The sequence below is a fragment of the Microtus oregoni genome, unplaced genomic scaffold (genome assembly GCF_018167655.1).
Source record: "Microtus oregoni isolate MIOR12 unplaced genomic scaffold, Mior012 000027F_ref0000203, whole genome shotgun sequence".
Lineage (NCBI taxonomy): Eukaryota > Metazoa > Chordata > Mammalia > Rodentia > Cricetidae > Microtus > Microtus oregoni.
This window is the reverse complement of record NW_024543086.1, coordinates 29,871,030-29,898,651: the sequence shown is the minus strand read 5'-3', so window position 1 is coordinate 29,898,651 and position 27,622 is coordinate 29,871,030. Positions and strand designations below refer to the sequence as shown.

The 27,622-nt window shown below is 46.0% G+C and overlaps 1 protein-coding gene across 3 annotated transcripts in view; it reads right to left on the bottom strand.

The window, feature by feature from the left end:
* The window catches only part of Shisa9 (shisa family member 9), a 313,031-nt gene extending 285,824 nt beyond the window's left edge, over positions 1-27,207 (bottom strand). For 2 of the 3 annotated variants that reach the window (XM_041676321.1, XM_041676322.1), the window contains exons 1-2: positions 26,202-27,207; positions 13,677-13,804 (exon numbers count right to left, since the gene is read on the bottom strand). In XM_041676321.1, the coding sequence (XP_041532255.1) occupies positions 13,677-13,804; positions 26,202-26,887 (814 nt within the window). In that variant the 5' untranslated portion in view covers positions 26,888-27,207. Of the gene's footprint in view, positions 1-13,676; positions 13,805-20,570; positions 20,982-26,201 lie in introns of those variants that run through there. The other variant, XM_041676323.1, reaches the window with a different exon arrangement.
* Positions 27,208-27,622: the final 415 nt, after the last annotated feature.

Genomic DNA, 27,622 nt, shown 5'->3' with positions numbered 1-27,622 from the left:
CACAGTGTATAAATAGCCCACAACATTCCCCTCTTTTGTCTAAATAAGGAAAATTTAATTCTAACACAGTAAAATGGCATACAATAAAAAACAATTATCAAGTGAGAATTATATTCACAATGTCTAGTCCATTTTTAATTTGGCATATTCAGAGATAATGCTCTATTATTCATCTTAGATTGATGAATTTAAAGTTTTATACCTAAAACATTTCCTAGCATAACTTGTATTACCATCCTAAAAGTATCTTTTTATATCTAAAAACATCTTCTTAGATTTATCTAACATAAGCTTTCACATTTCTCAACTTTATAAACTTTATATCTCTTAAAAAAGTTTTTATTTCTGAATTTGGTAACAAGGAAAACTGTATACTATCTAGTCATAAATCCCCATCAGATATCCAAGAAGAATATAGTATTACCTGATTAAACAGGAAGTGCAGAGAAATGCCAGAGACATCTGGCTGCTTGCACAGTCACCCCAAATTCCCATTGTAATGTTGGGGCAACCATCTTTGACCTACAGACTTAAAATATCAACAAAGTTTTCTGTGAAGCAGGAATTTTGAAGGACTGTACTACCTTGTCTTGGCAAAGTTCTGTAGTCACTTTCTTTAGTATCCTGCCTGTTCAGTTTGAACAGCATACTGTAGGCAGTCAAGGAAAAAGCAGTATCTTGCCAAGTGGATAACCTTGCCACATTGAAAGTAAACTCCATGAGGAGGTTCTTTGATGTTCATCATCCTTTTTGAAGTAAACTGGTACTGCCAGGAGCAGATGTGCCTTACTGTCATGAGAAGCTTATATTATTCAAAAAAAAAATTTAAGGCATATTTTGTAGGTCTCTGAAGTGTCTGAAGATCAACTATCCATCTAAAATATATTTCTATATGACCATGACACATAACTAACATGACTACAAGCTTGATTGTTATAGATGACTAACTACTAACCTGCATTTCTTAATTATCCTAAATGATTTATAATAATAGCTATTAAGGACTAAAACTGTACATTACATTTTTTAATGAGCTGAACAGGTACAATATCTTAAACAAGAGTAGAAACATATATACAGTATAACAAAATAACCTTAAATTTGTATCAATGTATAAAAATCCACAACAGTGTAACATATTTGAGACTAGTGGTTGTTCAAAAGTAGACTCAGCATTCTACCCTTTTACCCCATCTTTTTCATACTATGTTCCTCTTTCCCTTCAGAAAGAGAACCCTAAGTCTAATTTCCTTTGTTCAGCTTTTTTTTCTGACCATTAACAATTACAGCTTGTAACCACCCCCCACTAAATAAGGACAAATAGCCATAGCCCAAGGAATGACCAAAAACCATCCACCCCACCTCTTGGGAATGTGGGTGTCACATTCTCTAAACTGTTTCCTCCTGTTTGAGGGCAATGACATCTTTAGGGGACCCTAAGAAAATTGAGATGATGGTTAAGTTCTGGCACAGCTATTGTTTTTTGCTTAGTCTCTATGTGATGGGACAGTTTAGGGCTTGTCTGAAGACTTGTCTGGATGGTCTGTGAGGCTGGACCATCTCAGCTAGCAGCTTTGAAGCTGTTATACATTTAGAATTTTAAAGAAACTGCAGCAGAGGCATTCTGAGAGACTGGATCACCTGGGCTACTTGTCTTTATTGGTGTCTTATCCTTTGTTCCTGAAACACACAAACTTTTAAATGTAGTGTGTGTGTGTGTGTGTGTGTGTGTGTCTGCATTACCATGAGTATGCAGCAACATGCAGTGTGTATAAGTCAGTTAAAGATTATTTCTTTCTTCTATGTTTGAGCAGGTAAGAAACATCCCCCAACTATTTAACTATTTAGACTGCTTAACCAAACCTCTGTACTTGCCATATAAAAGGATGGCATGTAATAATAAGTCATGAGGACTCTGTCACCATCAAGATTTATCATGTCTGAACCAGTCTTAGTGCTGCTCCCATGTAGAAGTATCAGCATATAAAGCACCTGTCCTGTAGTCTTTCTTGGCTTATTTTGTTATGTCTGTAGCCAAGATTTTCAGGTCTCCCCTAATCAAAACTGATTATTTTGAAGATAAACATAACTTTTTGTTTTCTTGGAAACAAAGGTATAACCTCTCTCACAATGTAACATATTTTCTGACTTTCATTTTGAAGTTAAGACACTTTTAAAAATATATATATAAAGGTTGGTTAGATTTAGCAGTTTCCATAATACAGTGTCTCTCAGTAGCTATTGGTTTTTGTATATTAGCAAAAAAATCAAAGTCAGTGATCCAGACACCCTGTGTATTTTGCATTTAAGAAGCCCCACATATACTTCCTGCCTAGCTTGGCCATTCAGCTCTTTATTAAACCAATCCCAACAACGTATCTTCACACAGTGTACAAATATCCTACAATAATAGTGTGTAGAAACACAATGATAATTTCTTTATAACTAACCCCAAGCCACAATGCCTAGAATTTAGTAAATAACAAATACTCATTTGATGATCAAACAGGCAAAATGCAAGCCCACATACTCATTTTCAATTAATTGAAAGATTCATGGATAGATGATAGATCAATAGAGATAGATAGATAGGTAGATAGATAGATAGATAGATAGATAGATGAGAGAGAGAGAGAGAGAGAGAGAGAGAGAGAGAGGCAAAAAAGGAAAGAGTAGTAAATTCATAGAAACCTAAGTTCTACATGATGTTAATTTCACTTGGTTTAGGCTTTGGCCTTGTTTTTACCTATGTTTTGTTTGGTGGGAGTGGTGGGTGTTGGGACAGAGTCCTGTTTCCTTGCACAGGCTGGCACTGAACCTACCTCCTATAGAATGCTGGAACTGAAGTCTGGTGCCACAAAGCCCAGTTTAGCCTTGGCTTTTGTTATGAGAACTAGCGCTTGCCTAAATGTTTGATATTTAAGTGCTCACATCTTTTATGACACAATAAAGATAACATTTAGTAATTGCTTCTTTTTTTTTTTTTTTTTTTTTTTTTTTGGTTTTTCGAGACAGGGTTTCTCTGTGGCTTTGGAGCCTGTCCTGGAACTAGCTCTGTAGACCAGGCTGGTCTCGAACTCACAGAGATCCGCCTGCCTCTGCCTCCCGAGTGCTGGGATTAAAGGCGTGCGCCACCACCGCCCGGCTAGTAATTGCTTCTTAATTTGCTTTATTAGAAAATTAATTTGCTTTATTAGAAAATTGTAAACCTAGCACACTGCATAAACCCTGGGGCTCCTCCTCTGTAAATTCCCTGACCTCTTTGAAGTCAGAACACAGGAAAGGCAAGATGATACTAAAGTTTTCCCCAGCTCCAAAGTAACCCAAGATAGAATTTCTGGCCAGGTGGCTTGAACTGGGCAACTACAGTCAAGAGGTTCAGCACTGTGGACAGATCTGGGGCTGCTCTGGGTGTGTTTCCACAGGTCCAGGGAGCTGGATTTAAATTTACAAAACACAGGCATTGACATCAGCACTCTCTATGCAAGCTCAAGACTCCAGTCTAAATACCTAAATTAATGACTTTGAATCTCCATTTAATGAAATATTCAGATTGTGATTACAGTCAGCTTCATTAACTGTAATTCTCAGGCTAATGTAATGAGATTTCCTTTCAACTTGTAATTAACTTTATTGAGTATGCTTACAGGGATTTTTTTTAAGGCAGGTTTCCTCAAAACTTACTGTAAATTATTTTAATGTATGTATGATATTAAGTATATTACTTATTTTTTGTTGGCTGTTAATTTCCAAAGAAGCAAAAGATCAACATTAATCTCCTCAGCAGGCTGGCTGAGTGAAGAGAGCCTTCTAGCCAGAAAATAGTCTGGATTAAACTCTCCATACATAGTTGACTCTGAAATCTAGGCTTCCTCTGTCATAGTTGGCATTCTTATTCTCACTTTTCTACCAAAATCACTATGATCTTAATCAAACAAAAGCTCCTTTCTTTATATAATTTGCAACAGAAAAATAAAAACCCTTCAAAACCAGTTTTCTTTGGCTCAGAATCCTCCCTTCAAAGACAAATAATATCAAAGTGTTCCACTCCCTCCCCCTCGGTTTTCTTGGAAAGTTGTTGGGGAGTATTTTTCTTGCAGAATAAATTTTATCAGTTTCTCAGGGAAAGCTGTCCCTGTTCCTCTGTAGCCTACATTCTGGGGACATCCTGTTTACTCCCAGGGTACCCCCAGCAGCTCCAGCCATTACTGAATAGCTTTATTCTCTCATGATCTTGTAAAGCTGAGAGGATATACAGAAAACCTAGGGCATGTGTCTACCTCCCATTGATCAGAGAGGGAATTTTTAAATGCCAATTGGAAGTTGATTCAAAGGAAATATTAATTGCAGGCAAGTAAACAACTGTCAGAAATATCTGGTGCTCTGTAACAGGATTGGTGACATTTTAAGTGAGTTTATTTCCAAAGATGAGGATAATTGAATATTATAATTCTTAGAGAGTCAATCATTAAGGTAAAGAAAGAGAAAAGAAACATAGCCCTGATAAAATGCACAGCAAGGGCCCCTCGGAAAAGCATAAGAAAGGATGTGGCCAGAGTGAAGACACTCAGCTCAGTATATGAGTTTATACCCTGGCAGGTCGCTCAAAGCCCCTGAGCTGGTTACTCCATTGATCATTGTTGCTGAAAACACATTTCCATTATTTCCCAGTGCTCTTGGGGGAAGTAAAATGAACACACTTGGTAGGTGACATGCAAATGTGTTTGTTTCATTTGTGATTCCTTCCAGCCCGTCAATCACGTAGCACATGTACTCCTCTCTTCATGCAGACATGAGGACAGAAATGTTCTCACAAAGGAACTTCGTCCAAGCACAGGCTTCCCCGGATGAGAGGAGCACAAACTTGGCGTCTTTGAAACCCAACCAGACAAAGGGTTGAGCAGTTTGGCTTTCTTTACTTTTTTCCATGGGAAAGCAGTGCAAGACTGATTAGGCAGCATATGCCTTCACATGGAAAGGAAGTTTTGAAAAGAACTTACCTAAAGTGATTTTTGTTTTCCTCTTAAGGCTCTGTCTTAGTTGCCATCACTATTGTTGTGATAAAACACCAAGGCAACTTGGAAGGAAAGGGTTTATTTGGCTTACATTTCCACATCACAGTTCATCATCAAAGGAAATCTAGACAGGAATGATGGAGGAAGGTCATTGGTTAATTAATAAACTGCTTGGTCCTCATAGGTTAAAACATAGGTGGGTGGAGTAAACAGAACAGAATGCTGGGATGAAGAGGAAGTGAGCTCAGAGGCCATGCTCCCCTCTCTGGAGCAGACGCAATGAACTCCGACCCAGGATGGACGTAGGCTAGAATCTTCCCGGTAAGCGCACCTTGGGGTGCTACACACATTATTAGAAATGGGCTAATCCAGGTGCGAGAGTTAGCTGAGAAGAGGCTAGATATAATGGGCCAAGCAGTGTTTAAAAGAATACAGTTTGTGTGTTGTTATTTCGGGTAAAGCTAGCCGGTGGCGGGAGCTGGGTGGCAGAATGTAGCCCTGCAGCTCCTACAACACAGGAACTGAAACAGGGCAGGAACCTGGAGGCAAGAGCTGATGCAGAGGCCATGGAGGAGTGCTGCTTACTTGCTTGATCCTCATGACTTGCTCAGCCTGCTGTCTTTTAGAGCTCAGGGCCACCAGCCCAGGGATGGCCCCACTCTCAATTGGCTGAACCCTCTACCATCAATTTCTAATTAAGAAAATGCCCTAAGACTGCCTACAGCCTGGTCTTATGGAGGCAGTTTTTCAGTTGAGGCTCACTTCTTGGATGACTCTATCTTGTGTCAAGTTGACACAAAACTAGCCAGTAGAGGCTCTGTTTCTTTGTTGACAGCACACACAGTGTACATGCACAAATCTCTCTCTCTCTCTCTCTCTCTCTCTCTCTCACACACACACACACACACACACATTGTGCTATCAACCAACACAGAGAATAAAAACAATATGAACAATTGCCCATTGAATCCATCTCAGTCTCTCTCAGTCTCTCTTAGTCTCTCTCTCTCTCTCTCTCTCTCTCTCTCTCTCTCTGTCACACACACACACACACACACACACACACACACACACACACACACACTGTGCTATCAGCCGACACAGAGAATGAAAACAATATGGACAATTGCCCATTGAATCCATCTCAATCCACATCATTGCTCTCTAGTGAACAGATAATTGTAGCACTAACAGTCAATCATTCTATGAGCAACAAAATCAATAATAGATATTTATGTATCCAGGCATGTTGTTATACCCCTTATATGTACATATGCTCATACATTTAATCTTCACATAATCACGTGTGGTACATATTACAATATTCCTTGTGTAGTATAGAAAAGAGGCTCAGAGAATTCTATTAACTTTTGTAAGCTTACACAGCTGGTGAGTGAAGAGACGAAGTCCAGATGCTAGCTGTCTGTCTCTGAGGTGCACACCCTCCACTTGCTCTCTCCACTGCCTCATACTCCTGCTAGACAGGCTTGAGAAGCACCTTCCCAATGCTGAAGACTCTCCAACAGCACCGAGACCAGGGACAAACAGATTCCTCAAGACAAAGCCACTTGAAGTCATCTCGCACAGATCACTTTAATTGCTATTTCCCCCCAGTGCATGTCCCAGGTCATTGGAGTCAGATGGGGCAAGCAGGAAAAACTTTTAGAGTTCAGGAACAAGTTGGTGTATGTGACATCATACGAGTTAAACCCTTACCTGAACTGGAATGGGCCAAGTTCCTTCAAACCTTAAAATCCTGAGTTCTCTTTATTGTGCCTTCCACTGTGATTGTTGTTAATCTTGTGACAGACACTCATGCATGCATCGATCCAGCAAATATCTATGAATATAGTACATTTTTAAATACTAGGGAAACGGGGACAACCTGAGCAAGTCCATTCCTGCTCATCCTCTACTTCCCATGTTCCTACTTACAGAATCTATCCCTTCCAAGACTTTAAAGGACCCAAGAATACCCTCCCCCTTGCCCAACTGAACTGATCTACGATCAGACAGCTGATCCCACAAGACTCACAAACCAGAGACCAACATTTGTGTGCCCTGTACCCAGTCCCCGTCAAGAACGAAGCTGGCATTGATCTTACTGTGTTAACACAATGTCCTCCTCCAGCTAGCGACTCTATCCAGGGAGGCTGTGGAACCATGGGGGATTGGTCTAGCTGGGGGAAGACCTTTGAGGGCTAACCCTGCCCCTGGTCCCTGCTTCACTCTCTGCTTCCTGGTCCTCCACCAAGTGAGCAGCCTCTGCCATACATTCCCATTGCTGTGTGTTCCTGCCATCATGGACTGAGCCTCTCCAAATGCTTTCCTGCAGCCAGGGGCTAAAGCTCTCTGAAGCCGTGAGGAAAACCTTTCTCTTGAGTCACTTCTGTCAGTATTTTGATCACACATATGCAAAAGCCACTAATGCCCCGCTACTCCTAGGGAGACTCAGGTATTATATGCACCTGCCCAGGTGTGAGTCCTGGCTCCTCTGCTGAGTCACTGCAATGTCACAAGCAGCTTTAACACTAACCCTAATTTACACTTTACACACATGCTGAGAAAAGCACAAGCCTGGGTATTTTGTCACCCAGACACAATGACTTTCAGCATTTTTCCAATTGTGTCTATCTATTATCTCCCACAACTGTCCATCTTTCTGGACTTTAGAAACATCTGTCAGCCAAAATGTTAAGTGGATTCTTTAGCTTTCCCCCATCTCAGTCTCCTAATCCAGAAACTGTGAATAACAGTGCCACCTACACTGCATAGACATCCACAGAGCTGCTGCTGCAAGTCCAGTAATGGGGAGATGACCACACAGGCCTTTCCTCCCGGGTTTTGTTATGTGCTGCAAGATGGATGGATAAACCAAGACACTTTCAGATGGAACAATGTGCTACAGAGAAAATCCTGGTGAGATGGGAGCAGATGACGCCTTGAGGCCAGAGATAAAAAAGAAGATCTCGCTGAGGGGACAGTTTAGAGTCAGGCTGCCAAGTAAGGAGCCTGAGGAACAGTGTGCTTGGGCACAATGCATTTCAGGGGAACGGAGCCACAGGCAGCATGGGATCGGCTACCTGACAATTGTTTGGGGTACTAATGGGTTAACACAGTGCCTGGCACACACACAGCAAGTGCTCAATAAACATCAGGCCTTGTTACAAGATGACAAATTGGATGAGGCTCTTTGCTGTGGCACCCAAGGAGCCTTCAGTTCCTTTAGCATATCCTTCAAAGTGCCCATTCCCAGAGAGACACCCACCTTCTGCAACACAGGAGAGATCAAATGGTGTTAACCACAGGCCTTGGGGCCTCACTGCCCCTTCCATATTACAAAATATCTGAGAACATCTACTGTAGTACGAGTTTCGAAAAGCCAAGGATACGGCACCCCATCCCAACCTTGGTGAACATGGACAATGAGTGGGCCCAGGCAGGAGCGCCACTAAGTTGTGTGTCTGCTTCTTTAGGAATCCGTTTGGGAAGAAGGCTTAATGGAGCCAGAATGTGAGCCTGTTCTTTGCCGTGGATTCCATGATTTAAAACATTGCCACTGGTTGTCCTCAGTACTGGGTGAAACCTCAATTGCTTAGATTACGATGTAAAAATTAATAACAATGTAGTAGCAGTGGGCAGGGTAAAGCGCTTGCTGCACAGGCACAAGGATGCAAGTTCAGATCCGAGCACCCCTGTAAAAACTGGGCATGTGAGGTCTGAGACCCTACTGCTGGTGGGTAGAAAGAGGGGGGTCCCAGGGTCACTGACCAGCACCAGTGCTTGAGAGAAAGAGGGGGGTCCCAGGGTCACTGACCAGCACTAGTGCTTGAGAGAAAGAGGGGGGTCCCGAGGGTCACTGACCAGCCAACCTAGCCAAACGGAGAGGGCCAGGCTCAATGAGATATCCTGCCACAAAAAATAAGAAAGAGAGTGAGAAGAAGCCATTCAGTGCTGATTTCTGGCCTCTGTATGCACATACATGGGTGAGCACATCTGTGCATACTCATGTAATAGATAAATGATAGATAGATAGATAGATAGATAGATAGATAGATAGATAGATAGACAGATAAAGTGAGTCCATGGACCAAATGCCAAAGCCAAGTTGCACGTGTGCACGGAGCATAAGGGCATATTGCCCCACAGCTCTAGACCTAAAGCACATTCCAGGCAGCAACTATTTTCACCGCAGCACTGACTGGATGGCTGCTTTTATGTGGGTGTTACAAACACTGGAAGACATCCTGTACCTGAGTTAATATTGCTCTCCCTCTTCATCATAGCATGCTACAATGTCACACAACTAAAATTCAGCCACTAAAGGATGTTGTACTAAAGAGACAGTGGCAACCAGGGCAGATCATGAGATACAAAGAAACCGGTAAAAGTCAAACAACGTGTAGCTAAGAGGAATTTGCCCATACAGATTCCTGAATTTTGATAAGTGAACCTCAGTAACATAAAATGCTGAGAGAAGAGGGTTCATGAAGAGTGTGCAGAACTCCAGGACAAATCTCTGCAAGTATTCTGTAAACAAGAATATCAAAAATACTTTTATTTCAAAAAGGCCACTATTAACATAGCTAAGCTGAAACACAGCTAGGTCGTATCAGCAACCCCTCACTCACACCTCCCATCCTGGGGAAGAGTGAACTTCAACGGGAGGCAGGGGTCTCTGGAAGACAGAAGGATACAGAGGGGGAGGCAGGGTGCTTTCTCAGGACACAATGTAGCTACCCAGAAGGTTCAGAGTTTGCAGAAAATCAACATCCCATCAAAATCTGCACCCTGTTCATCAAACAGACAACACCACTGGATGCATGGAAAGAACAGAAACATTTGTTAAGTGGCGGCGGGAGGGGGGGGGATGAGGGGGTGGAGAGACAGTTAGTCCAGCCTTTTATGGAGGGAACAGTCAACCCTTGGAAATTTATAAGGGAAAACTGGTAACAATATCTCCCACATGAAGCTTTCTCCTCCCACCTCCTCTCCTTCCAAACACCTGCATTTCTACAGTGCACCTTAGCTCCTCTAACATTTGACCCAAACATAAAGGACAATCAGGAAATGAGCTAGTCCCAGTGTTTAAAAGATGATGAGAGTCCCTTATAGTGGCAGAGGACTGTAATCCCAGCACACAGGAAGCTGAGGCAGGAGGCTTGCAAACTAAAGGCAAGTCTGAGACACAAAATAAGATCTGCTTCAAAGAAAGGTGGGTCGGGAGGGAGGGAGGAAGAAAGGGAGGGAGGAAAAGGAGAGAGATGGTGGGAGAATTAAAAATGAGATAGAAGGGATCAGTGTAGGCTCAGGACCAAGTTCTCCGCACAAGGGAGATTTACTTACCCGAAAGGGACAAAGGGCAGGGAATAAGAGACAAAGATGGCAGAGTACAAGGGAGAAGGTGAAGGGAACAGGGAGGGGGGAGGGGTGTTTGTTCAGGGAGGACAAAGGACTGCTCTGGATAGAGAGGAGGCAGCTTGTAAAGGTGAAGGGGAAACCCTGTGTTGGAATGAGGTGTTTGGTTTTAATTGGAGGGTTAATTAGGGCAGCCAAAGGGGGTTTCTGGTTGCTGGACTTTAATACTTTGGTAGCCGGACCAGGGTAGTCAGCCTCAGAAGGAGGACGAGGTCAGATAAGGGGATAGACTGTAGACTGTGGGGACTAGCTGCAGGAACGTAATCTAACCGTTTTCAGTAAGGCAGAGGGAATGGGAGCAAGGACAAGGCCTGCCAGAGCCAGGATTGCCATGCCTGGGTTAGCTAGAGGCCCTTCAGAGATTAATCCTGAAATATGAATTGTTGAGCAGAGAGAAAAAAGAGCTGTAGACCAAGACTATCAAATTCACAGTCAAATCCAGCAACTTGAATATTAAATGAAGAATAACCTAAAAATAGAACAATCCTCCCTTCTTGACATGTCGCAAAAGCACGCATCTGTCTTTTCATCTTGTCACCGTAGCTCCCACAATGCCCAGGGAGTAGTTTTATATTCTATTAGGTTTGTCCTAATTCTATGAAGGGCTAGTCTAATTGTGCAATGATCAGATCAGAGTCCTCTCCTGTTTCTTCTCCATCAGTCAAAATGGGTTCTGAGACTGCTCAGTTTGTTATTCCCCTGGTAAATAATTAATATCATGTAGACCTAGACTCTCAGTGAACTCCCAAGATCATTTCATCTTCTGAACATACACATTTAGGTGACTAAAATATATAAAAAAGTTTCTATAAATCAATTAAAAGATAAATATTTCACTACAAAGAATCTCATTCTTACTGTTAACTACTATTGTGCATACAATTGATCTTTTTAATGTGAATTCAACTTACAAGGCTATATACTCCCTACCGTTCTTAGATGTTCTCAAGAAAACTTGGAGGAGAAGGACTGGGTCAACCTGGCAGGATTAAATGGAAGCAATGCCCGTAGCAATTCTTGTAAGACACACCGCGGTGACGGCACTAGTGGAATTCTCCCATGAGGTCTACTAGGAACACCCTCGTACGATATTCTCTTTGATGTCAAAGACCGCAGAGCCAGGCCTTGTGAGGCCTGTGATTCCAGCTACAGGGAAATCTAGAGTTCAATGTGAGCCTGGGCTACAGAAGAACTCAAGGGCACCCAGGGCATTAATAAGTGAAACCCTGTTTTCCAAATAAAAAGAGAAAATAAAGAAAAAAGAAAAAGACTGGGAATGTGGCCCACTAATACAATGCCACCCCACACAAGCATGGCCTAGATCCCACTCCCAGTATTTAAAAAACACATTCACCAAGGCACAAATAAAGACCCAAGGAAGAATCATACATACTCCAAAGTGGCCTTCCACAGGTACCCGAGTTCCCCAGTCGCTGGTCATTTACATTTACGTTCAGAAAACTTTAAACAAAAGTCTGTTTTAATGCAGAATTAGTTAGCTTTCCTTCCCTGACCTTTCGCATGTGCAGCTAGGAAAACTGGGTAAGTCTGTTGCCCAATGAACAACTCCAGTATGGTTCAAATCACAGACAGAAAGACTCTATGAAAACCTGTTAACAAACACCCTCCACGGCCATAGACGCCACGCCATGTCTTTGCCTTGATGGCCTCCATTTGTTCACCGTTTCGGGTCCACATTCATCAGACTTGGGAAGAGCATGTATTCACTCCATCCAAAGCAGGACCCCGTACAGCAACTGCCGTGTCACAGTCGCCAACACTACAGGGTCTGTAGGATTTGGACGTAAAAGTTCCAAATGCTCTTATATTTTGCACTGCAGTGTGGTGATTTCTACTACTGTGTTATGATCCAGCTCACCAATAAATGGTGTACAGTTATTTAATATTACAAAACCCGAAGCACCCGTTGGTGGCCCATTTTCCCACCTGTGCAGTGTCGAATACTGTCATTGCCAACACAGCACAAGACTTTCCAAAACCATGAAAAATCATCACCATCAATCAGAGAAGACAAGTCACCTAACAACCCGAAACCAGGTCTCAACAAATAAACAAGCCTTGCAGCTTTAGTGTAAGCTTCAGCAAAGGATGCCCTTCCCGGAAAAGCACAAGACCCCAAAGCTTCCACGGCCTTGGTTGGTTAGATGCGCCCTTCCCGCTGCCTGCCTCTGTTGCGTTCAACCATCAACTTCACATTGCTCTGAGGTAGGATGACCGAAACTATAGTTATTAGGAAAGTCCACCACTGTAATGTGCATATGTCAGGATCCAAACAACCCCATTGCTCCCCAGCTCCAACTCGAGCATAGGCTCCATGGTTGTGTATTGTCTGAACAGAGCTTCGGAAGGAAAGGAGACCTAGGGCACAGACCAGGATACCCAAGGATGCTCTGACCGAAGTAGAACAGCTACTGAAACACAGCCATGAAAGCACCTTGCTCCTTTCTCCCGGCAGAACGAGAGATCTGAATTTACTACTGCAGAAACAGCATATTCATCCCAAACCAAGGTGACCAGGGCTCAACATTCCCCCACTATACACACGGGAAGTTCTTTTTTAAAATTTTATTGATTTTTATTGCGCTCTAGATTTTTCTCTGCTCCCCATCCCTGTTTCTCCCCTCCCATTCAACCCTCTCCCAAGGTCCCCATGCTACCAATTTACGCAGAAAATCTTGTCTTTTTCTACTTCACATGGGAAGTTCTAATCATTGTGGCCAGGACTCAGCATTCCCCACTAAGCACACATGTGAGGTGTTAATATGTCTTTTTTGTTACGCTCATTTTATGTTTTAAAAGATAAAATTCTAAACTTGTTCCCTGAAAGTGATATGAAACATAAAAGAACATCTACCTGTAAAAGCAAATAAAACAACTGGTTAACACGTGGCTCCATCAAAATGGACCAGTAGCTCACACAACCCAATCGACATGAACTAGTAACAACCTAAATCAAACATGACCACCAAGTAAATAGATCAACAACAATGAAGCAGTCAAGCCTTCTAGTACTTAACAGAGACCAAACAAGTGGATCATTATTTAACAGAGAACACAACCAAGTCAATTATTAAGGTGCCAAATTCAGCATCACGCCGAACAGAGAAATCTAACGCACCTTGAGGTGCTCTTTGCTGACCCAGGCGCGCCCCAGGAAATCCCACCATGCTACCACTGCCGCTGCGTGGTGGGAGCAGAAGTGGCCAGTGCACCCGTACTTACGGAGATTATTTATGGGGGTTCTTGTGTCCATGTTCTCATAATGCTGCACGTGGACAACAATGTTAAGGTCTCTCTCCATGTGGTCAGTGTTGCAGTGGCCCTGTGGCCTCATGACATCCGCAAGGGCTCTGGAGGAACAAAGAACAGAACTCTGCTCATCCGCAATAAGACCATGTGCACCTGCCATGTGCCCAGCACAGACTAATTGGACAAAAGACAAAGCCATCCCTTCTAGAGAGCTGCCATTGCAGTTAGGGATAGACAGGAGAACACAGAAGCAATGGATCAGAGGTTACAAAAATCACTCTGTGTGCAGGCCACTGCTTGTCCACCCAGTGGTGGCTGAGGGGGTCAGAGGATGAGTTCCTGCAGTGAGACTCCACCCCAGAAAATGGGTTTTCTCTTTATGCCTCACACAGATGCCCAGACTTCCTGCTTAGCAATGGCCCGGTGTCAGTCCTTGCCATAAGTTAATCACTAGGCTAAACATGGAAAGCAATGGCATCCCTTTCCAAAGTCGAAGAATATAGATCTTGTGGGCTTACAAAAAGTATTATTCCTTTACAGAAGAGTAAACAAAGGTTCTGAGAGGCAAATTAACTGCTCAAGGTCACACGTCAGTGTGCAACACAGAGCCAACCTTTCCTTTTTACTTTTTTTTTCTTTTTAAGAGAATAGGAACACAGTCCAACTGATATCATTTACCTTCACAATGAGATGTACTTTCACAGAGTAGAGACAACAGCCAGCTGGATCCACCACCACATCTCCCCTCTTATCTACCCTCCATGATATGCGCATTTAGAGACATGCAAATGCCCTTAACCAGATGAAGTAGAGTGTTATTAGCGTGTGAATCCTCTGCATGTGTGGTCTTCTCAAACTTCCTTCCATTTTCCCCTTTGTTCACGAGCAGCTGGGGGAGAACTGACAGTCTGCTGATTTCACATCTTAAAGAACAACAGTGCCCCAGCCTCCTCAGTCCCCTACCTACTTACCTGCAAGGATGGCTGTTTCCATCTGCAACCCTAGCAAGGTGGAAGAACCAGCCAGCCACAGTGGTGCCAACTACAAGCATGGAGGTGTTCTGTGAAAACCAGTAGGTGCAGCTCTGGTATTATGAACAATCCCAGGAACCAATACTTCGATGAACATCTTTGTATTGGTCTCCTCTTGAGCCAGGAGTGGGTGCACACCAGCAAGCCCTGTCCCATTTTCTTAGGGGGTACACCCAGACATTCCTAGCCAAGTAGATTCTCAGAATCCGCATCAAAGGAGACAGAGAAGGGAGAGGCACTGCTTTGGAGGCCCACACAGATCCCAGGAGCTCAGCAGAGCCTATCTGCTGAAGTCAACCCACCAGGACAGTGATGGTCACAGCTAGGAGCATCCAGGAACATGATTAAACATTCTAGATCCATCTGAACCAGAGGATTAGAAACTGCAGAGCTGGAACCCATGGGAGGTGATTTTGAAAGCCTACCCCATGCACTGATCGTGTGCTCAAGTTCAAGTCTGGGTCTGTGCTAGAGCAACAGAGACCCTGTATGAGGAGGGCTTGGTTGTGTTCAGATGCTGTGATAAGAAGCACAGCTAGGGAGAAGTCTGAAGGGAGAGAGACCCAGGGCTGTAAGCCCAAGGCCAGGATGGAATTTATTAGAAAGACAGGAGAATGACAACAGCTTGCACGTATTTGTTCATTCAACAGACGTTTATTGTCTACAGTATGCCATGCATGACACGAGGCCCTGGGGACACAGCACTGCACAAGCTGAAAAAGGTCGTGGCCTTCTTGGAGATTACATTCTATGGGAGAGAATAAAAATGAATATGTTAAATAAAAATAAGCAAGAACTGAAATAAACAAACAAAGAAGGATACAGCCGACAGAGCCAGGTGCCAAAACAGCATTTTCCATAACAGCCAAAAAGTAGAAACAGTGCAAAAGTTCCTCAGCCAATAAGCAGAGTGCAGCGTGTGAAATGGAATAATATTTGGCCATGAAGAGGAACAATGGAACCCCCGACACCCCCAACCAAACTTGAAAGCCTTAGAGCCAGTGAAAGAAAGCAAACACAAAAAGGCCCGGGTTTGTGGTTTTGTTTACAGCACATGTCTAGAATAGACAGTTCATAAAGAGAGGTACAATTGTGGCTACAGAGGCTGTGTGGGAACTGACTGCTAACGGGTGTTGGGGGAGCACCCCAAGTTAGTGCTTCATTAGACTTAGTGGCTCAGGAGTAAATTAATGGGGATTCTTGCATTTTTCAGTGGGAGAGATGGGGAGAGCTGTTAGCACAGCTTTCTGTGAAGAGATGAGACTTGAGAAGCAGAGATGCGCTGGTCATGTGACACCACAGCTTGGCTTAGGGATGCATGTCAAAGGCTCGGATTCCATCACAACACTGTGAATGATGGTGGGGACTTTAAGAGGCAGGGATAGTTGGAGGTCTTCAGGTCATTGGCGACATGGCCTCAAAGTACTGTGGGACCTGGTGTCTTCCTTTTTCACCATTTGCCTTAGTGGCCACAAAGAGAACAGCTGTGCTCCATCACACACTCCTGCCAAGACATGATGCTTCATTGCCAAGGCCAACAGACTGTGACCTGAAACCTCCACGCTTCTAAGCCAAGGTGAACCTTTTCTCTGTGTATGTTGATTGGCTCAGATGTTTGCTGCAGTAACAGAAAGCTTAGCTCATACACGTGAAGGGGATGGAAATAGCATGTCAGGTGGAGCATAGAGAAGAATAGGCAAGCATGCTAACAAAGCTGTAACGGGGCAAATGGGAGCATCGCAAGCACAGACTATCATAACCCATTTTGTAGGGTAAGGAACTGCCCACATGAGCTCCACTATTCAGTGAAGGAGTGAGTGGAGTCCCAGTCCTGAATGTCTGAGATGCAAGTTCACACCCTTTCCTAGCTCTGTGCAATATGAATGGTCTAAAACTCAGGAAAGCTTCCGGGAAGGGGAATTCTGAGACAGAGGACAGGGCCTTGCTAACCTAACTTGCCTTTTTCACTGCTAAACGGGTTCTTCATCCTGGACTTCAAAGGACCGCTGAACTCTTCTGGAATTGAATGAAAAATTTGTTTGTGCTTTTTTTTTCTTGAGCAAAAAAGCCATACTTTTATCAAATTCCCCACAGGTTCAGCCCTAAAGCACAAAAACAGTTAAGCTTTCCAGGGTCAACAAAGCAAAGGTTTGGAGTGACAACCTTTAGCCTGGCTAGCACAGGGTGGCTTCTGGATACTGCGAATGGTGACCGTCCATCCTCAGAGTCACAAGGTAACAGTCATTCCCAAGGCATGACGTTCTGGGTGAATACCATCAACAACATGCTTGGCTCACTCCAGGGAATGCATACAATGGTCTGGGATGGGGAAGTCATTAGAATGAGAAAACAATTCAATTCTCTGTATTGATGCCACTCTGCACTGGATCCACACAGCAGATGGCAGGAGTAAAGACCAAAGACCAGGGAGCAGCCACCAGAGACACCCTCACCAGGATCCTTACTGCAGTCACGTGTTTCCCAAAGGAAAGGTAAACAGTAAAATATAAACATTAGGTCAGGCTGATCATGAAGCAGGCATGTGGCTAAAGGAAGAGCTCTCCTCTATAAAACCACAGGCTGAAGGCAGGGCTGCTAATACAAACAACAGTAACAACATGCTAGGCCAGGTGTGGTGGTGCACATCTGCAATCCAGCCATGGGAATTCCTGCCAGGGCAGAAATATGGCAACTCTGAAGCTACCCTCGGTTACATGGGACAGTTCAAGGCCAGCCTAGGTTGCATAGTGAGTCCCAGTGAAAACAGAACAGGGCAAAGGGTAAGAAAGAACAGAGGGAGAAGGGAGATAGGAAGGGGAATGGAAGAAGAAAGGGGAAGAAAGGGAAGGGGAATGAGGTGATAAAGATGGAGACAGAAATGGAGGGAGAGGGAGATAGAGAAGGGAGAAGGGGAGAGAGCTCCACTCTCCATTAGCTGTTTACAAAGTTAAAGCAATATCGCTCCACTCAGATTTAAACAAAGTCATCAAAAAAATCAAAACTCTCAAGAAGAACATTTAAAATGTAGATTTATTTGTGTGTGAGGAATATCATTCTTTGTGTCCACGGTGCCTTGGAACTGGTTAGTGGGCGTAGGAAGACATCTCGACTAACCGCAAGCTTCAGTGAAGGTTTATTTTCCCAGCTTCTACACAGTACAAATCTTTTCTGATGCATGCTTTACAATGCACTTTATATTTGTTCATCGGTCCTGGCATATACTAATTAACAAAATGAGCATATTATGGGGTACTACTAAAACATTTTTAAGTACTGTGTCAAAACCTGTGATGAGTCAGTGGAAAAGACCCACAATTCATCACAAACCAAACAAACGAACACTAAAAGGTCTGACACATGATTCTGGTTTCTGCTTGGCTTCAGTGCACTTGTACAGGACACAAGATTATCTGAAAGTCTTGTTAAAATGAAATTTTTGATTCAATAACTAAGATAAAATAACTAATATTTTGCCCAAGCTGCCAGATAATGTCAACACTGATGGTCCATAAGCCAGCCAATGAGCATCAAGATAAGCACCATAGTAATCTGGCCATACTGTGCTAAGAAGCTGGACAAAATTATTTTCTGGGTGCTTCTGAGAGAGTGCTCTTGGAGGAGATGAACACGGAATTGGTAAACTGAGGAAGACAGATTTCCCATTGTAAGGTGGGTAGGCCTTGTTCAGTAATTGAAGGGTCTGAATGAAGTAAAAGATTGATCTTTCTCCAACAGACAGATCTCCTGCCAGACGGTCGTGACACTTGAGCACTGGTCCTTCCCGGCTCTGTAGAATCCTCTCTGTCAGCCTTCAGCCTTAACCTGAGATAGCAGCTTGACAAATTTGGGACTTGATAATTCTGTATAATAAAGCCTTTGATAGACTGGTTTTGTTTCCTGGAGCATCCTGTCTCATTTGGGTCCCTCACAGAAGCAGCCACACTTAGACTCTTTTGTCTCCTTACCCCTGCCATGCACACCCTCTTAACCCAATTCATAACAATTGTGTTGATATATTATCTTTGAGGTTGAAAAATGAATGATTGAATATTGGCAATTTTACAAGCTTCAGCTTAGTATAAATTTTCTTGTACATTTCATTGTGTGTTACCTACCTATTCCTCAAATATGTGACTAGCAGCGTGTGAGGGAAAGAACTGCATCTGTGTCTGTCACTGTCTTCTTGTAGTTCTAGCTCAGAGTTGGCCAGAAAGTGGGTATTCAGTAAGTGTCCATTAGATGGATGGAGGATGGATGGATATATGAATGATAAATGGATGTATGTATGGATGTATGTATCTATGGATATATAGATTAATAGCTAAATGGATAGATGAATGGATAAATGGATGGGTGGAAAGGTAAAGGAGGTGGACAGGTGGATGGATATATAGATAAATAGATAAATGAATGAGTATAAGATGAATGGATAATTAATAGATAAATGGGTGGATGGATGGAAGGATGGATGGATGGATGGATGGATAGATAAATGGATAAATGGGTAGATGGATAGATGTTTGGATGGATGGATAGATGTTTGGATGGATAGATGTTTGGATGGATGGATGCATGGATGGATGGATGGATGGATGGATGGATGGATGAGGTGGTCTATGCCATTTAAAACAGAATGCCAGAAACAAACCTCTCTATATTAGGTACTCAGGACACAGCTATGGAATGTTTGTCCCTGGATTCTTTACTGTGAATGGTAATGAAAAGAGACAGATAGTAAATTAACCAGTAACTTACTTTGAGACCACACTACAAAGGGAAGCAAACGACACTGAGCATTAAGCTGGAGTGTGTGGAGGAGTGAAAGCTGATCAGGAGAGGTCAGCGGGCGTCCTGGAGAAGGCGACACTATATAGCTGGAATCTGAGGGTGAGAACATGTCACTTGACATCTAACGGGAGAGTGAGCCAAAGGGACAGCTCAGAGATGGGAATGAGGGTGGCCTGTCTGTGGGACAAAATGGAAACATTGTATCACTTTTCTTTCCGATACAGAAAGCAAATATAAGATGCCAACATTTCCAAAAGGAGAGCCAGTCCAGCTCCCTCTCCTGAAAGCTCCCAGGAGTCTAAGTCGAAACTTTGGAAAGGATTTGTTTTTCTTAGCTTGTTTGGCTTTGGTTGGTATATTTTGTTTTGACAGGGTCTCATGTATTAGAGGCTGGCCTCAAATCCCTATAGAGCTGAGGGTGACCTTGAAGCATTGGTTCTTCTGCCCCGCCCCCAACTCTACCCCAGAGCTGTAAGTACAGGCATGTACCCCCATGCCTGCTTTGATGCAGTGGTGGGGCTCAAGCCCAGGTCTTCCTGCACACTAAACAAGTACTCCATACTCCACACTCGTGTTCCAAGTTTTAAAGAAATCAGTGGGCTTCCTGAGCACCACCTCTCACACAAGGAATTTCATTCATTGTTCAGAACACAAGGACCACGGTCACAATCCAAGTCTCTAGAGTGGGGGCTACGGCAGTGCAAACAAATATCAAAGCTTATCAAACTCTGTGGCCTCACGTTTGCATCTGACTGCGCTAGTTATGCTCTGTAAAGCTGATTTCAGTGCCCAAGGGGAAGCAAACACGTCCTGTAAGAAAAATAGAGACTCCTGTGGTCAATACACACAGAGCCTCTCCAGCTTGGGAAGCCGGAACAGGTGGGAAGGGTGTGGTCGCAGGAAATATCAATGGAAGGGGGATAAATGCCCTTCCATTACCCCTTGATGTCATGCCTTTGCAAAGGACTATGGCTCTTCTAACCCATTTTTGAAAATCACACAGGACACTGCTATGTCATTTGCCCACATGGATTTATTTTTTCTGGCTTGGATTTTTTATTCTGTTTGAAGGTGGGGAAAACAACATGTGACTTCAAGGGGAAAGAGCTTCAAACATATGTCTCTGCCCTCAGGGTTGCTTCCCCCAACACTTCCACCATCCTAACCTTGCCAGGGCAGGTCCAGACAAGATTCCTAGATGTGATCTCGCACCAGCTCCCAGAACAGGCCTTGATTGTCCTGGTGCAGGCTGCTCCTTGGGGTACTGGGTACGTCTTTGGCATCTGGGAAGACTGGAGGTCCTATGGTCCCATACTCCAGTACAGTGCAGCCTAGCAGCCAAGGACCTGGCCCCTGCTTCAGACTGGGTTTGAAGTCAAACTTCTCCAGCTCACTGGGTGCTTGTTCACCCTCTTGGAAAGCAGTCTGTGCCTCCGTAAATGGCAGACTGTCATAGAAGCTACCTTGTGGGGGAGGGGTGTGAAATTAAATGAGAACTTACACATAAGCTTGTGGCAAAATTGTAAATCTAACACGGGTTCTTCGACATCCCCCAGACAGCACTTTGCAGTACATTTCATCGAGTCACACACAAGCCATCCCTCCTGCTCAGAGGCTGCCAGCATCCCCGATCAGATGGAAATGCAAATCCAGAGAGGTTAGGAGGCTTAGCCATTGCCACCGAGTACAGAGTACAGACTGGTCACCGGAGTGTGATCTGCAATGTCACCCCCTTCAGGGGACAAGGGGAAGGAACTCCAGTAAGAAGGATGCTGGGTGGTGACTCTACATGGGCTCAATGTTAATTACCTTCCAAGTCTGCTCCTCTGAATTTTCAACCTTCAGATAAGAACCGGAGTCTCAGAGAGGTGAAGCAACCAAGGTCACACAAATATTAAGAGGCGTCACTAGATCTGCAGAGAGCATGTGCCACTCATGCAAGCCTTCTGACTCCCCTGGGTTCACAGGTGACATGATACAGTAAGCTGAAAGAGCTCCCTAGAGGGGCTAGTCACCATCCAGCCACAGATGCTGCTCTGTGAAAACTGCAAGAGCGGAGTTACCAGATCTCCTGAACTGGCCAGAGGAATTAGAAACAGGAATTCTCCGAGAGATCCAGTTTTTCAGTACTAGCTACTGACTTGGAGTTGGTTTTAAAAGAGCATGAATATTAGGGGCTGCAGATACTGCACAGTCAAATCCAACACCTCTTTACTAGATCCAGACTTAGAGCCCAACTCTGAGGAGCATGTGGGATATGAGGAAACTTTAGTATGATTGGACATATAATGACAGTGTAGCAGTTTGTTCTCTAAGTTATGATCATGGAATTTACCGTGTGGGGAAATGCTCTTGGTCTTAGAAGACCCATGCTGCAAGTATGAGGGACTTAATGTTGTGTCTGTAACTATTTTCAAATGGTTCAGCTGAAGGGGGATAAGAGGAAGGAGGGCAGAGAAGGAAGGGCAGGAGGGAGGCAAGAAGGGGGAAGAGAGTGGAAGGAAGGGAGGAGGGAAGGGGAGGAAGAAGAAAGAAAAGGGAGAGGAAGGGAGAACGAGAAGGATGGAAGGGAGGGGATGTGAATGGAAGGGAATAAAGGTCAAAAGAAATAGAAAGGAAGAATAAAATGAAGCAAACTTGAGAAAACTGTAAAGTTAGGTTAATTAAGATCAGTGTTCCCAGTGTGGGGATTTTACTTCTCCATGTCATATGACAGTGTGGCGACATTTTCTACTGTCATGGCAGGTGTGTGTAGGTGTCATCTACTCAGTAGGCAGAGGTCAAGGATGCTGCCATCTCCCTACAACGTGCAAGGCAGTTCCCACCAAGGAGTTCCTTTCCAGTCCTGATAAATATGCCGAGGCTAACAGGCTGTGATCAAGCAGTTCCTTGTATACCCGTCAAGGTTTTTGATTGCTTACATTTTCTCTTAGTAGAAATCTATGGTGGTACACACCTACAAACCTATTCCATGAGAACCTGAGTGCAAAGACCATGAGTTGGGGTCCAGCCTGGGACAAACAGTCAGATTCTGTCTCAAAACAATACACAGAAAACCTTTAAGAAACATAAATAGTAACACCTTGCAAGCCAAACAATATCTACCCAGGCCATAGTTAGCCACCACTGCAATTACTGCTTCTGTGGCTGCTGTCATGGTGCTGCAGAGGTGCATGCACACAGTGGCTGCCCTTGGCTGTCATGGTACTGCAGAGGTACATGCACACACAGCCCACAGTCTCCTCCCCTTCCTCTCCCTTTCCATAGTGTTATATGTTTCTGGGGGGGGGGGGTACACTTGACTGTGTCAGGGGACATGTGGAAGCCAGAGGTCAATGTCTGAATATCCTCTTCTATTTTCTCCATCTTACATTTGGGGACAGGGTATCTCACTGCACCTGGAGTGCACCAATTGGTTGGACTGGCTAGGCAGCAACACCCTGGGGTCCACTTGTATCCACCTCTGGCCCTAGGATTACAGACATCCACCGCAGTGCTTGGCTTCTTATGTGGGTGCTGGAATCTGAGCCCAGATCCTCACGCTTGCACAGCCAGCACTCCTCCCACTGGGCCATCTCCCTACGCCTGCATTTGTACAGTCCTTACAAGATGGCACGGCTTCTCTCCAGCCCTCCTTATGGCCATCCTTCTCTTTCTTTTCCATCCTCATCTGCCCAGAGGGAAGCAGGCCATATGCCAAGAACTCCAAATGTGCATTCTGACATGCTAGGGGGGGCCTCCACTAGAAAACACAAGTTTCCTGGTCACTAGGATAAAGTGTGCAGATGAACACCATCACCTGCATGTCCTTGACAAGGCGGTTCCCGGGCAAAATGAGAACAAACCCACATCTGCATTCCACAGCTCCTGACAGACACTGAGAGGCTGGGGATGGCAGGTTAACTTCACCTGGGCTGTGCCTCACCTCAGAGCAGTCTTTCTGCTGCTAAGCTCGGCACACTGGTCCCTGCTGGAGGATGCTTAGCACCATCAGGCAAAAGCTAATGAGCCATGGCCACACTGGGCTCCGAATGATTAAGTGCATAAGCAGCATGTGATGCATTTGGAGGGACCTGGGGCAGCCTGGGAGCCACGGGAAGGTCACACGAGTGGAGAACACGAGCTACAGATGCAAAGGGAGCTCCACTGTCCCTGCTGTCCTGCTGGGTTAACTCTGCACCTCCCACCTTTATAAATATTTCCAACTCAAGGCCGGTGTTTCTCCCAGATCCTATATTCACTGAGAGAAGGTGATAAAGAAGACGTCCAAACATACTGACTCTCAGTCTCCAAACCAAGAACTTAAAAGTCAGACCCTTGGGAAGCCCCCAGATTCTGAGGCTGGGCCTGAAAAACGTATGACTCGGAGGCAAGTAAGCTCAACCTCATGTTACTGTGGACAGCGCCATCGTCTTCTGATTGCGTGACTTTGAGCAAAGCCACCTCACCTGTGCCATGATTTTCTCCTGCGTAACCAGGGGATCAAAGTAACAGCTGTCTCATAGATGTGAAGACTGAATCTTCACACACACACACACACACACACACACACACACCATACAGTCCCTGGAACCCAGCCCTGTGCTCAGCAGGTGTTCATTCTTTTTTCCTGCACAGTGTTTGGCTGAGCATTAGAATCACCTAGAGAACCTTGCCAGCCCAATGGTACTTGGCTCTCAACCCACATTCTAATTTAAAATCAAAGGTGGGGCCCCAAAAACAAGAACTGTAAGCAATACAGGTGGTCTCAAACAGCAGCAAGCTGGAAAACATGAAGTCTTCTCCCATTCCAAAGCCTGGCACTCACTGCATTCTAGAACCCCAAATGTTTCCAGAGAGAACATGAGTTTGCTACATCAGTCCTGGGTACCCCTGGACGTTGCCTCTAAACAAACCTTGCCTAGAGCTTGCAGAAAAACCAGAGTCAATACCCCCAAAAGAGCTGCCTGAGAGGAGGGGCTGACCAAAGCACCCATTTAAGGGAGCTTGAAGCTGTCGCACAGATCTCCCCCAACAGACCTGTAAACGGTAGCTCCTCTTGCCACCAAATCTCAAAAAGGGAGTCTTGAGAACTTAGCAGAAAGGCGTAGTGGAGATCAGTTAAGGTATCAGCAAGCAGCCTACCTGTGTCTGGGCACCAGTTCCCTATATAGCAACATTCTTGCCCAACCTGCATACATGCGTTCCTCACCCTCAGCCTCACACTGGCCTGGAGTCTTCCCTGGCCGGACTTAGTAGGTAAGGCACCGCGGAGTAGCAGGAGGTAGGCTGGGCCAGTGCCATACTCTTTTGGCCCTGGTTTTATGGAGCCCTTGGGAGCTTACTTTTGTACCCCAAGACCTCACCATCCACCTAGACCTCCCCACTAATCCAAACTGATCAGAACCTCCTCACCTTCCCCTCCAAACACCTTCTCTCTGGGAAAAGAAAAACTCATTGGATACTCTTCCACATATAAATAGAAAATAATTGCTAGTGAGGTGGTGATGTTCCTTCTTCTATTTTTGGTGGATTTCTTTGTTCAGATTTTTAGGCATGTACATGGATCACATGCACATGCACACGCACACTCACACACACACACGTGCACACACAAGACCCCAGTGCAGGATGGGGGTGTGAGTAGATTGGAGAAGAAAACGCAGTAACTTCAATGCACTGACTCAAAGTCAGCGTTTGCTCCACCATCCTGCTGTCAGCTGGCCCGTGGTAGTTCTTTGATCTCTTGTCCATACCTCACACTAACCCCTCATCTTCCCCCTGGGTTCTGGGCTCCAGTCTGAAGCCTTCTCCTCCAAAGTTATTGAGTTCTGGAAATCAATTTAGACACTTGGGAAAGGGGTTAAACAAAACCGCAAATAGCTCTTCATTAATCCCCAAATGCTTTCTCCCATCTGCTGCGACTTTGCCTATGTTGGGACTTGCATAATAAAGCAAAAGGCAAACTTGACGAATCAAGGTGCCTGGAAGGTGGAGGGTGGCCTTGGAGTCAGCTCCAGCCCAGGCAAGGGGCGCAGCGCTGTGATGCGCCCCTTATGTTGATGCGCCCCTTATGTTGATGCGCCACAACATAAAGAGAGACGGTGAGGGACAAAAGGACCCAGGAAAAAGATGAGGTTCCAATCAAGGGCCATCAAAGCTCTGGTAAAGCAAAGCAGCCGGCTCCAAGGAGGCTTTTGTTCTCACCCCCTCCACACACTCTCCCTCTCCTTTGCTTCATTTTTGCTAGTGTACGAGTTGCAGGAGGCACGCACTCCTTTCGTCCCTCCCTCCATCACACACGCGCACAAGGGATTGATTGCACACGCCCCCCTCCCTTTTCAAGTTCGCCTGCCTCTGTTTACCTAGAGAGGAGCATCTAGAATCAATGAATTCTCTCCCCGCAAAAGCCAAGAGTTTGGAGACCAGGCTGTATATCTCAAGTCCCACCACCTTCTCTGGTGAGAGGGGACAGCAGATGGGCAAGGGGGAAAGAGACCCTCCCCTTTCACACTCGGCGTTCACCCCCACCTGCGCTGAGCCCAGTGCCTCGGTTCCACACTGCAAGTGAAAGTTGTTGTCTTGGGTGACATTTCCCAATCAGAAACGTTGGGGTGGGGAGGAACCATGGCTAGGGATGCTGGGATGCAAGGGAAAGGAAAGTGGGCCCAGAGAGGAGGGCGAAGGGGAGGCAGCCCACCTGGACATGTGTTCCCTTTGGGGCCGGTGCGCTTTCTCCAACCCCAGCTTGGTGAAGATGCCCACCAGCACCATGACAGCCACCACCCCGCAGATGATGTAGACGATCAGATTGGTCTTGTCCTTGGTGGGGTCGTGCAGGGGGTCATCCTTACGCGCTGGAGGCTTGCCGGTGTTGAGCCAGAGCGGCGTGTCGTAGTTGGTACAGGTGCTTTGGTTCAGTCGCCGCTTCTTAAACGTGCAGCAGAACCGGAAGCCACAAGTCCCGCAGCAGAAGATGAAGTCGCCTGAGCTGCAGTTGAACGGCGGGTCCCACTGGCCCATGACATCGAAGTAGCCCCGACAGGAGTCCGGCGTGGGCGCCCGAGTCGGCGGTGCGTCCGAGCCCCCGACGCCCTCGCCGGCCTCTCCGGAGGCGGCCCCGGAGCGGTTGGCCCCTGTGAGCAGCAGCACGCCGCCCAGTTGCGCCAGCTGCCCGTGCCCAGCTCTCTCCTGCGCCCGGCACACGCGGGCGCACAGCTCGGTGAGGAAGCAGCCTAGGAGCAGCCGGAGGACTCGGCGCATCGTGTCTCCCAGCCCGGGCTGGAGCGCTCGGCCGCCGCTGGAGCCGCTGCCGCCGCCTCTGGACGCGCGGCCGAAGCTGCCGAGGCTGCTGGCTGGGGCTGCGGGCCGCCTCTGGCCGCACATACAGGGAGGCGGCGCGGGGCGCTCGGTGGTCGGCGGCCACTGCGCTCGTCTCAGCCTGCGTTCGCTTCCAGCGCGACGCGCACCAAGGAAGGGGGCTGGCCGGGGAGGAGCGCGCCGGGGCCGGGCGGGGACGAAGCAGGAGCGGAGGCCAGCACGGGGTGCAGGTCCTACCGGCCACCGAGGGAGGCGGAGGTGGAGAGCCAGGGAGAGTCGGTGTGTCCGTAACTCCCCTCCGCCCGCCGCCCAGGACCAGATCCCACGTCCGCTCGCTCTCAGGATGCTCTTCACCTTTTCAGCTCGCCAAGTGCGCTGGAGAGAGCGAAGCGACACTTGTGGAATGAAGGGAGGGCTGGAGGGAAGGGGGAAGGGGAGGAGGGCGGGTAGAGGAGGCGCGGGGAGGGGGAGGGGGCGGGCGCGAGCTCGAAAGGGGCGGGGGCGCTGGGAGAGGTGACTCTGGCGGGCGGGGGCGAGTGGGGGGCGTGAAGATAGTGCTCTGGTTGGAGCAGTGAGCTCCGCAGCCACCAGGTTTCGGATTTCCCGGCAGGTGGAGAGGAACGCGGCTGGGACCTCTGGCACCCTCTCGGGGAGAAAGGTGCGGCTCACCCCAAGCAAGGGCTCAGAGGTGGCTCCGCCCGCGGCTTCTTTCTCCCCCAGAGGTGTGTGCGCAGGAGCTGCGGTTGCAATCTGTCTATCAGGGAAGGGGTGACTCGGGGAGAATCGGGACAGACTAGATGG